Source organism: Macrobrachium nipponense, chromosome 18 (genome assembly GCF_015104395.2).
Source record: "Macrobrachium nipponense isolate FS-2020 chromosome 18, ASM1510439v2, whole genome shotgun sequence".
Classification (NCBI taxonomy): Eukaryota; Metazoa; Arthropoda; class Malacostraca; order Decapoda; family Palaemonidae; genus Macrobrachium; species Macrobrachium nipponense.
This window is the reverse complement of record NC_087211.1, coordinates 76196829-76209513: the sequence shown is the minus strand read 5'-3', so window position 1 is coordinate 76209513 and position 12685 is coordinate 76196829. Positions and strand designations below refer to the sequence as shown.

Below are 12685 nucleotides of genomic sequence, written 5' to 3'. Positions count from 1 at the left end.
AACGCGAACTAGTTCCGGGCCACGGCGAAGAATAGCTTTGTGGGGGGGAGAGGGACGGCGTTCGCTTCGCTACGCTCACTTCTCGCCCATACGCCATTTTGTTGTTTACACTGCCTCTTCTTCTTCCCTCGTGTTGTATCGTTTGTAACTTTTTGCTCTTGTTATGGCTCCCAAGCGCAAGGCGGACTCTTCTTGATGTAGTGCCATAGGAAGAAAGAAAAAGCATCACCTGGAAATTTAAAGTGGACATTATAAAGCGTCTTGAGAAGGGAGAACGCCAACCAAACATTGGCCGCTCTCGCTTGGCCTTTTAGCCGTTGACCGTGCTACCATTATCAAAGATAAAGAGCGCATTCTTTGACATGTGAAAGGATCTGCTCCTTATGAAAGGCGACAGTGATAACTAAGCAGCGTAGTTGGTGTTTTAATAATTGAATCACCCTGCCTCAGCATCTCCAGCTAACTTTCTGAGGTTCTTTTTCTCTTCACTAACCTCCCCCAGTCTCTCCAGCACCGCAGCTTCCTCTCCAGTGTGCAAGCCAATCAAACTAATAAAGGTAAGGAATTGTTCTCTCGTTGTTATTGATAGGTATTTACATTAAATCATGTGGTATTTTTCAATGTTCCGACTTACGCTGAAAATCGTGTTACGACGCATCGTAAGAACGGATCAACATCGTAACTCGAGGACCCCCTGTATTTGTGATGCAAAGTTTGATGCACTTTTAGAGATTCACTTGAACCTGGTCCATTAACTTCACATTTTCATCATTTATGTTGCATTCCCTTAGGTATCTATTTTTAAATTTCCATTGAGTACATCTCCTTTAACAATAGCAGTGGTCGACTGTATTATCATTATTATTATTATTAAAGTCGTCATTGTTGTTTTTGTCAAGGAGTTTAATTAGAACACTAAGTCATATTTCAAACCATTTGGACTGGGTCATAGGATCTTTCTCATGTTAGAGTAAAAAGCGACTTAAGAAAAAGTTGATTATCATAATCCTTAAACAGTTAAAAATACCATAAGCAGCTGTACCACTTCAACAGCCATATGATAAAAAGCCAAAGGAAACTGTAGAAAACTAAAAGGCTAAAGCAATACAAGTGTGGCTTGAGGTGGGGCATTACAAAGAACCCTTGTTTACTGTTTGCCCCATAATGGGTAGTGCTCTCAGTGCACCTCTCATGTGCAGCATAGGCATTAATTATTGCAGCGTTCCTTCGGCTCCCAGCTGCAACTTCCTTCTTTCTTTCACTGTATTCCAATTCATATTATCTTTCTTTCATCTTACTTTCAACCCTCCCAACAATTATCTCAGTGCAATTGCAAGGTTTTTTCCCTACTAGTACACCTTTAAAACTTTTATACTCTCAACTTACCTGTCAGTGCAGAATAACCTCATAGGTCCTAGTGATTGGTGTAAATTTTATATTCCATTCCACTTACTGCAGTTGTGATATTCAATCAAAGTTGAATAGGAATTACCTTTGTCATATATGTCTCATATGCAACTGCAAGATTACCATAAATATAACAATCTCCCCCCCCCCCCCCCCCCGACACACACACACACACACACACACACACCTTACCTTGAATTACGTCTTCATAAATAGTTAATTTACTTCCAGCTTTATGGAACAGTAATAAATACATAAATTTCAGAATCTTATATACTTGAAAATTGCTACAGAGTGACTCATCTATATATTTTTTTTTACACTAGTTTTTGCTTTGCTTTCAGGATGGACAGTCTTAAAGAATAAAAAATATCATGGCACCATGCCTGAACAAGCTGTACGTACAACTATGCCACTTGTCCAGGAACTGAGCAAAGTGCGACACTGGGAAACAAAAGATTTACCAGGCCCTTCCAAAGCAAAGTCTGAGACCTCGCCAGCAACGAATAAGCCTCTTATTAGTGAAGTGTCGTCCAAAAAGATACAAAAAGTAAAACCAAAGTTTGTGTTGGAAAAGATAGGTTTTGAGGAAATAACAACATTGCAAGCTAAAGTTGAATTGCCAGAAATGGTAAGTACTCTAGCATCTTTTGATATTTTAATTGCTGTATAAAGCACTTTTATTAACACTATTCATAACTATCATTATGCTAATTCAGACTCATTGTTTATTTCTAAATGTACTACAGTGCCACCGGCCGTCCCCCCTCCCCCATTTTTATGCAAACTTTTCATTTTGTTGCAGATTTTTGTATGCACACTGCTTGTGTGTGTTTGTCATAGTGTTTCAAAAATGCATATGTATAGTACATCCTTGGAAGACAAAAAACAAATTTTTGTTGTTGTCAGTTGCAGTAAAGAGAAATGGATTAACTTTATATTAATAATATAATTTCAAAGATTAATACAGTAGCAATAGGGTAATAATTTAAGGTATATTTGATGTAGGATGATACTTTAAGTATACATTTGGTATTTGTAATTTCAAGATAGGCAGTTATAAGCATTTTTAGAGGGGATTTTTACATTTCCGCAATAGGTTCTGGAACCTATTCCCACATAAAACTGTGGGAGTACTGTATGTTATCGCTTAAAATTATCCTGATATATGATGCTGCGTTAAAATTTTTATGCTTGTTTTCCTATTTGCTAATACTATATCATACCCTTATATATTTGCCATTACTCTTCATTAAAGATATAATCTTATGTTCTTTTAATTATAGAAATTCAGATTTATAGTTATCACAAACCCATTACTCATTAATGTCTTCACTTCACCTGTGCAGAACACATCCATTAGCATGAAACAAAGGACCTCAAAGAGAATAACTCACTAACTCCTTAGTCTTGGTGGGACATATAGTAGCTGCTGTCCTCATTTTTCTGTGTACAGTGCATCCTCAACTTATGGCGGTGGATCTGTTTAAGCGCCACACTATAAGTTGATTTATGCCATAATTGAGTTTTTTGCTGCTAGCAGCAATTTAACAGCACTTTCAAGGCTGTAACTTGATGTTGCATCAAGTTAGTGCTGTTGACTTTATGTCTATTTTTGCTGTTAGTGCCATGAACTTGATACATCAAGTTACAGTGCTGAAAAGGTGCTGTAAGATCAAATCACTATAAGTCAAGGATGCACTTTACCTCATCCAAGTGTGGATATACTGCCTTTCTCCAAAATTGCTCAGTAACTCTGTGACATTTAGAAAAGTCTTTGATAATTTTACTTCTTGTTAGTTTTCATCCATTTTCAGCCAGTATTTAATATGACAGTAGTTTTTTGTGTGTTACCTTTCTGCTAGTAACCTTTGTGGTGCCAAGCATCCCTATGAGTAGTCTACTGCATTTTTTATTATTTCATTTAAACAGTATTTTTATTCATAGTTTTTCAGTGACAAGAGTGTGTTTTTACACAAGTACTACTCCCCTAACTTTACCTTGCCATTTGAGAAATTGAGATTTGCTTCCTCTAATTTGGAACTGTTAGTGTAATTTTCCCCTTGTTTTGCCTACCAGTGTGTTTTAATTGTTTACTTGGTTATATTTAGCTAGGCCATATATGGTACTCCCTTCTTCCCTTTGCCTCATTATCAGCTACCTTTGGTTCACCTCAATTTTTTCCAGCTTTTGTGTGTTTTTACTTTCCCTAATTCTAATTGTATTGGCATAAGTGGTAAGCCTACAGCATGTTCATGTCAATCTTGGGAAAGGACTCCCACTTGCAGCCTTCTTTATGTAGGAGTGAGGTTTGTATGCCCAGCTTGTGAAGTGTGTAAGCATTGACCTAAGGAGCTGTAATTTTCCTTTACAAGTGGCATTCTTCCTCTTTTAGAGAGTCATCAGGTTTGGTTCACCACATCACTACCCAGTGTCAAGTTGCATGTTTTGTCAGATAATCCATCATCTTCTGTCATTCATCCTCTCCCTGCTACTTCTTGTCTTTGGTGCACACCTTCACTCAAGCTGATCCTAACTGTCTCCTCTGTGGATGACTTTTCACCTTTACATTTGTCTTTGTCCAAGGGCTTCCCAGTTATCCCTGGAAGGAATTTGACAGTCTTTTTATATGTGGCTTCTATTGCTTCTGCGTTTGTATCATCCGTTAACCTGCCCTCCCTACCTGTGTATTCATTGCAGTCTTTTCTTCTAGTTCAGTTGTTATATCACATCATTTCTTCATGGTGATTTCCTTGTGGATTATTCAACAGCTCAGGCCATGGGCCCGGAGGTCTTGGGGCCTGTTGCCTTGCTAGTTGAGGGAGGTTGTCATCTCTTCAGCACTTGGCTTGTAATTGTTCCCACTTTTCCAGTCTCTGGGAACAATGGAGGAGCCGGAGCATTGGAAAGAATAGAGGCATTTACTGTATTTGCTGACATATTAGAAGCACTTTTTTTTAATTTTTAATTGTGTTACTAATAATAAGATATTGAAAACAAGCCAAATTACATCAGTTATCACAAAATTACGAAAAAAATTCTTGTAAATTGATTAAATTCTATCCTTGTATGATTTTAATTTTGATTTCTTGATTTTAAGCCAAAGTTTGTCCGGCTCTGAAATGTTAGGTGATGCAATGTGGTGGTTTGTGGTGGGATAATCCCTTTCATGTGTTTTTGATAAAAATGTCTAAGCTTTCACCATATTGAATAGGCCATGTAGCTGAATGAAACAAAATTAAGTTCCCTTAAAGCTTTCTTCATAAGAATGCATGTTCATTTATTATCTTCATTATGTATAGTCATATCATATCACAAAAAAAAATTTGAGACATATGTCAGTCTGGCCTGAGGGATTTGTTCCTAAATAATGGGTAAAAGCAAGAGGAGGAAGAGGAAGGAAGAATAGCTAGGATAGAGCACACACAGAAAAGTTAAAATTAAACCCATGCAGCGTGGGGCAAAAACACACTCCTAAGGTGTCTAATACTGCATGCTACTAATGAATAATGTTTTGTTATGCAAGCAATTTTTCAACATTGCACAACTGCTGGATGTTTCGTACTGCTCTGGAGTTTTACAGCATTATTACTATTAGGGAGCCTGCAATTTTATCAGTCTTTAGTAAGGAACTTAGTGAACACTTTTTGCAATTTTTTTTTATCAATGACATTATTTATACTATTTTATGAATAAAATTCCAGATTAGTGGACAGGACATTGATGTTGCTGTTGGAGAAGACAGGCTTGTAGTAGAGACTCGTAAAAGTTTTTTTGATGTATTTGTTCCCCATAAGATGGATAATGAGAGTGCAGATGCTTATTTCATCACATCCACAAAGGTATGTTATTTATTTCAGTATAAAATGTGAATTATCTGAGATACATTATTTATTCAATTAATAATCATAATCCAAAAATAGTAATCCTTAAAAACTTGATGAGCAGCGAGTGGAATAAAGACATGGCTAATAAAATTGGAAGAATTCATAAGCAATCTTTTGTTTCTATTTACTTTATAACTTAATCATGGCTTTATAACTTAATCATGGCTTTCATTGTCAGTTTCAGTGCTAATGCTCAGCATTATTGCTTATGAATGTTAGGTTTTTCATTTAATTTCTGATATTTCTTACTGATTGCTAGGTCTTAATAAGAAAAGTGAGACTAAATGTTAAAGATGGCCTTGGGAGTAGAAACATATATCAAGTAGTTCCCTTATATTTTGTAACTCAATTTTAATTTTAGCAGTTTACTAGTTCAGCGAGTACATCGGTTTTTTCACTTAACTTTTGTCATCCACTTTTAGGTCCTGATCATCAGAGTACCAGTCCTTTCATCATGAGCACGTTGTTATTAAAATGGAATTTTCATTAACCCCCTCAACATGGAAAATTTTCATACCCTCCTCAACATGGAAACACTGCACTATTAATGTAACAATTCTGAATGAATATAGGTAAGATATAATTAAATATATAATTGTTTAAGTGTTATAATTTGTATATAACCTCTACATGTCACCTTTGATAAAAATACCACACAAAAAAAAGTGCAAGAGTAAAGTATTTATCCGTAAAACAAAATTGAAGGACTGGTTTTCATTCCCTGTTGGATATTTATGGAAGGAGAAACTGGACAACTAATTTGTTATTTTTTCTTTTCTTTTTACTAGCATGCCAGTTTTTGATATTGTATAGCATGGTTGCACAGTATTGTTGGTTGGCAAGCCTAATGAAGTAAGACACTCAGTGATAGCAAGAAGTTTCTTTCTGCACAGTAGGTGCAAATTATGTATTTTTCTTAGCCCCTTAAACCCTGTAGAGGGGGTAGTGCTGTAAGTGCAATTCATAGGATGCACTGTAGGCATTACTGAAGGTTTTTTTTAAGCAGCGTCCCTTCGCTCCCTAGCTGCAACCCCTTTCATTTCTTTTACTCTACCTCCATTCATATCTTTTATTTCACTGTCCAACCTCTTGTAACAATTATTTCATAGTGCAACTGTGAAGTTTTCCTCTTATTACAAGTTTCAAACCTACCTTCTCTGAATTTCCTTTCTAGCACTGAATGACCTCATAGGTCCCAGTTTAGGCCTCTATTCCATTTCAATAGCATCTTATAACCTAATCCTATTAAACTTGACTAGCAACCAAAATTATAGAAAAATGTAAAGCATGCATATTTGTGTGCATATAACACCATCTTCATAAACATTTGCAACTTGCATTTTCCACCAGGAGGTACCCATGCATGCAGAATGGAAAGTCTAATATAAAAGGTTAGAGAAAAAGAAATTGTAAATTTCCCTTATAGACATGTCAGTATGATTAACAAAATATTTTTAATGTGACAGTTTTGACTGCCTATGTAGTGGCTGCTTGGTACAGTTTGGTAAAATGATACTTTTGATGATGCATTCTGTTAGAAGTTTCATTCACTGATTCTCATCAAAACTGGTTGTACATCACCAAAAGGACTTATTTAAAATACAGATGTGAAAGCCAATGGAGTGAACAACCAAGTGCCCTTATCTACCCTAATCCCAGATGAAAAAAAAGGAAACAAAAATATGGAAGGAAGGGAAATCCCCAAGGATGGAATTGAAAGCAGACAGGAAAAGAAACATAAGCTTTCAGGTTGCTGGGAAGAAACCACTAAACCATACAATCCAGGCAACATAAAATCTTGTTAAATATATAAATTTTTTACAATTTATTTCAATTCACTTGAAAATACCAAAATTTAAAAAGTAATTTGTATTTTTCATAGAATAATGAAACCTGCACTGTCATTGATGGATTGAATTGAACTGAATATTGAAGTTATGCCAAAGGCCAAACATAGATGGAGTACTCTGTTATAGATTGATTGAATTGAATTGAATATAGAAGGCCAAACATTGATGGAGTACTTAGCACAAGGTGCACAGTGTCGGTCATTGTCTTGAAAAGAAAAACAAAAACATTTTGGTCAGGCCTTGGAACCACTCATAAACTGAGCTGAGATTGCTTTTCCATTTTGTGAATCAGACTGGGAGAGATCAGAATCATGAGGATCAGTAGAGGGGGTAAACCTCCCTATGAACACATAAGTTTATATCCTATGAAAAATACAAATTACTTTTTAAAATTTGATCTTTGTTCTAACAGGTATCTGACTCCATACTTTCTTAGATGGAGCCTCACCAAAAGGTGTGAGGCCAATCTATCCTGAGTGACAAATGGGCATGCCCTGGTGTGCCACTAGTGCCACTACTACAAATCTCAGTGGCTCCAGATATATCCTGCAGTTCAGGTCACCAACAAAAAAAACAAGCTAGTCCCCTCCTGTACTCACCATGCCTTCCTGGATGATACTTCCAGTCTCTTGTGGGACAAAACTTTCCCTCGGGTTCGCTGCCGTTACGCCACATGATGGGCTGCCACCACCAGGATCAAGAGTGAAGGTGTCCAAAGATTTGGGGCCCAAAAGTCCCATAGATAAAAGAGATGAAGGTTGATAGCACTTTCACATTCATGCCTTTAGGACCTGTTGGATGGAATGTTTGTTCTTGTATGCCACTGAGGGGCCCATTCCTGTAATGCCATGGGTGTAAATTTTGACAGGGTGTGCTTGTGACCTCCTGTGGACATACATCCCCTGACTATCTTTTCTTTTAACCAAAACTAGATCATATTCCAGGAGACCTCTTTTCTCATGTTCAGCACTTACGAAGTCTACAAGCGGGTCTGTACATACACTTAAAGTACTGGCTTTAAGCTCTGACTAGGCATAGAGTCACCTTGTTCATGCCTTTAGGACCTGTTTGATGGAATAGTTATTCTTGTATGCAACCAAGGGGCCCATTCCTCTAAAGTCATGGGCTTTAATTTATGACAGGGTATGCTCTTGACCTCTTGACTATGACTTCTCTAAACCAGAATGAGATCGTATTATGGGAGAACTCTTTTCTCTTGTCCAGTACTTATGAGAAGTCTCCTACAGGTGGCTCTGTGAGGGGCTCTACACTTCAAGTACTGCCTTAAAACTCTTGAGTGAAGATGGAATCATCCCGTCCTTGTCTCCCCCTATAAAAGTCCTACGGCAGGATGGAGAATCATTTGAATTTTAGGTCCAGTATTGCAGGGTTCTGGCTTCTTTTTCTCTTAGGAACCAGTGTTGAATTTGTTTATAAAGTATTCAGAAAGAACAGTGGTCTAGTTAAACAATCTTGGAGGGAAGTTAATCATACAATCATTACTTGACCTACATTTGCTTTCTAATTTTTTTTATTCACAAGCAGTCCACAACCAGCATAAATTACCTTTGTATTCCAGTGGACAATAATTTACGGGATCAATATCTACCTAACCACATACTAACCTACAATCAATCAAGAGGACACTCATAAATATATACTACTTGATCATCATTAATTTTCTCTATGTGCACCTTTTTCCTTTAACATGAAAATAAACTACTGAATTCAGTGAGTACTGCACACACTGTTAAACACACAGTTACAGTGGTCCTCCCGTATTCGCGGATTTCTCTCTGGACCATTTCTACCTGTTATTAGCGGGAAATTCGCCCATTTGCTGTATTTTTCTGAGAAATATCCAGAAATTCCTGGTTTTTTTTACCAATTTCATCATAAAATGCACTTTTTGTGAAAAAACTATTTAAAAAACCAGGTATATAAATTCTCAGTAGGTTTTTCTTGAGTTTTGCCTACCAAAATAGGCCGTTTTCAGCGTCTTTATAGGGGTTCCAACTATTTGCGGATTCTAAACATTCGCAGAGGGATTTGGTACGCATCCCCGCGAATACGGGGGACCACTGTGCACCGAAAAATAAACCTCCAATACATGCGAGTCAAACAAATCACTTCAGGAGTATTTACCCACTTGAGCCTTTTCACAAGAACTTAGTTGATATAGTATGCATAAACAGCTCCTCATACACTAATATGTTTTTCCAACATACAAATGAGATGAGGTAAAAGTCTTCTTTCTTTGCAAACTGGTTAGGTCAAAACATTTCAATTAAGAAATCTGACTCATAAGTCAACTTTATTTTTATCAGCTCACTATTCCTCACAAAAAGGAGATTCTTTTAACAAATTTCCAGAACACTCCTCTACCTTAATAGTTCATAAGACCTCCAAGTAGTTTTTATGCCAGTAAACTAACTTGACTCACTCAGATCCAGTGAGCTCCAATCAAAACCCCACCTCACAAGGGGGCAAACCTTTCTACAACTAATCCCTGTGGAAAAATATCCATTATTAGTAATATTATAATGGGTGAATGTTGACTAAAATGACAATAAAAACAAAATTAATGCACACACATAACACCACATTACATTTTCCTCCCTCTTTTCAATCAATATTCACATACTTCTTCTTTACCTAATATAACCCAATCTTATGACCCTAATATTTACATAAAATTTATATCCAGCACAGTATTATCACAGGTTCTAAATTATTACACAGATTATATTGTTAATTAATCAGTCACCTCTATCCTTACTACTATCCCAACTATCATACTTACTATCTACTATGCTATTCTTAAGTCAGTCCTGTCCAAACCAACCTAATACCTAGCTAAATTTTCTAAAATGTCCCCCACTAACTATCAGACTACTACTTTCTCTAAATTCCTGGAACTCTTCAAACTGTAAACTTGATTCACATAACACCTAGTCAAAGTTATGAATTCAATACTTCCTGCAGGGTATTAATCCTATCTAAATCATCATTGCTTACTTGTCTGAGTTGGCGTCTTATTTAATGGGAAACATACAAATACTAAATGTATTATTCAGCTCATTATCTGTCTCGGTTAATTCTTCAGTATGTTTTCCCATGCTGAAATTATCCTTCCTTTTCCTACATTTTTCATAGTCTTGACTGACTTTACTAAATTAATTTTCTGTTATAGCAAATTTTCCTCTGGCATCCTCATACCATTTTCTACTCTCTCATGCCTGCATTCATTCAACTGTCAACCACTGATGCTGTACGGTTCATCTCATTGAACCTCTTCATACTGCATTTCCCTGACTGCTGTCCATTCCCCCCATTCACACCTTAATTCATACTCTACTTTCTACACGCTCCTGCTGGGTGGCCAACCCCTCATAGTGCACTATTCCTAGGTCTATTTCACATCTGGGAAAAGTGACCTGTCCTACCAGTTCCCACATACATACTGTACACATACTAAATCTATTTGTGATTCACAATTTCTTGCTATATATCCAACTTCCTACATTTAAAACATCTGACTGGCTTCCCCTCTGTACATATTCTCATGCATGACTTACTTTACCACAGGCAAAACAGGCTCGTAATGTCCACATACATTCGCCTATCTGGTCCTTTTCTGCACCTAACATTTAACTTCCTTCACTACTCTTTTCATAATACCAGCAACATTCCTGCTACCACTTAAACTTCATCAATTAGTTACAAATTTGGTATTTTTACTTCTATCCAACTACTATTTCCCTTACAATACATATTTCTCATTATATTGTCATTATTACTTTAGAGCGTATTACTCATCATATATCTTTCATCCCTACGATATATATTCCTCCATAATTTGGGCCTCCTACAAATCTTTCCCAGTCTCCAAAAATGACATATTTTTTAATCAATTTGTATTTATCATAGCTAACAAACTTGAGGTCTTAACAATAGGATAATCTTCTAGCACTAGCTGGAAAACCGGTAAAAACAAAGATTGTAAAACAAGGAATCTGTGGCATCTGGCAACTCATGCATATATGGAGTGGATGCTTGGTCATTGACGAAGATCATACCCAACTACATTTCAGCAAGACCCATGCTCTCTCTTAAGGCCTGTCCACACGACCGGGCCTGATCGGCGTGCTCCAGGGTTTACGGGCAAATTCTGGCGGACTTAACCGTGAATGTTGTCCACACGGGTGAGGCGATGGAGAGGTGGGCGTGCCCGACGATGCTAGTAGTGTGTTCAGTGCGGTACGATAAACATGGTGCCTACCGCAAAGAACATAGTGTAGCATGATAATTGCTTTGTGTGATGAAAAAGAACAGAATATGGTGCAAAGAATGGCCCAGTAAAAGAAATGTATATGGTTCACGTACGTCTGCCAGGGTCGAAGCTCAAGCCATCGGGCACCATCATGGTGATTTTGCTACAAGACCCATCGGGCAATTTGACGGTTTGCCCGTCAAGTGTGCCCGTTAGAGGGGAAGTCCGCCGATCAGGCCCGATCGTGTGGACAGGCCTTTATCCTGCAATCCATAACCCCCCCCCCCTCCCCCGACCCTGTACGCTCACTTCCCATTCCTCCTGTATTCCATGTCCTACTTCTTCATTATTATTTGTAGAGAAAAAAAGAAAGCATTATTCTGATAGAACTTTTCACCAGGATCCTAAATATCCTTCGCTAACTCTTAGCACATCGTTCCACTTGAATCGTTCACTTTTCCATCTCAAATTTTCTTTCCACTTTGCATTTATTATATAAACTCCTGCCATACGATCGAGAACGATAGCCAAAAACTTCAACATCTTTTTGTCATTAATATCTTCATTCGCCATACTTTTTCCTGGCTACAGTTTCAAACTGACGAGCTAGTACATTGACACACTATTTCTTTCCCATCTGTACATCTTCAAATTCATTCCAGCTCTCATCTTCCCATCTGATCAATCATCCTCTTTCACAGCTTTTTATCTCTTCTACAATTTTATTTTGTTTCCTAAACTCATGATTGTTTGATAGTCCAACAATCTACCTTCCAGAAAATCACCTAATCCTTGCAGCCAATGATGCTTACTATCACCATATTTTTCCATGCAATATCTTTCATACTCCATTAAAAAGTAATTTATGTCTCACTTGATATGAAATACTTCTCTAACTTGAGTACTTCCCTGAGTACTATGCTCCTATGTACCTCTTTCACTCCTTCATCACTCGAACTTTCTATCTCTGCCCATTTCTACACTTTCTACTCTCAGCTGTCCTGACTCAACAGGGTATGTAGTGTCTCCTTACTCTCATTTGACTTGTATACTATCTCTTTTGTTTTCTTGATCTTACTTTTCTTTACTCTTTTCCTATCCTTTTCTTTCCTATCTTTTGCTCCCCCAAGGTTGATTAACTGAGCTACTGCTCTTTTACAATACTACCTCCTAAACAAATTCAACACAGATTAATAAGAGAAAAAGAAACCATAACATTACTGATGCCCAACTTAGGGTCAGTGTATTGCGAGGAGGAAGAGAAGTGG

At 37.2% G+C, this 12685-nt stretch overlaps 1 protein-coding gene across 3 annotated transcripts in view; it reads left to right on the top strand.

The window, feature by feature from the left end:
* The window catches only part of LOC135197211 (PIH1 domain-containing protein 1-like), a 68447-nt gene extending 62550 nt beyond the window's left edge, over positions 1–5897 (top strand). For all 3 annotated transcript variants that reach the window (XM_064224265.1, XM_064224266.1, XM_064224267.1), the window contains 3 exons: positions 1752–2038; positions 5112–5249; positions 5717–5897. In XM_064224265.1, coding sequence (XP_064080335.1) covers positions 1752–2038; positions 5112–5249; positions 5717–5752 — 461 coding nt within the window. In that variant the 3' untranslated portion in view covers positions 5753–5897. The remainder of the gene's footprint in view (positions 1–1751; positions 2039–5111; positions 5250–5716) is intronic.
* The last annotated feature ends 6788 nt before the right edge of the window (positions 5898–12685 follow it).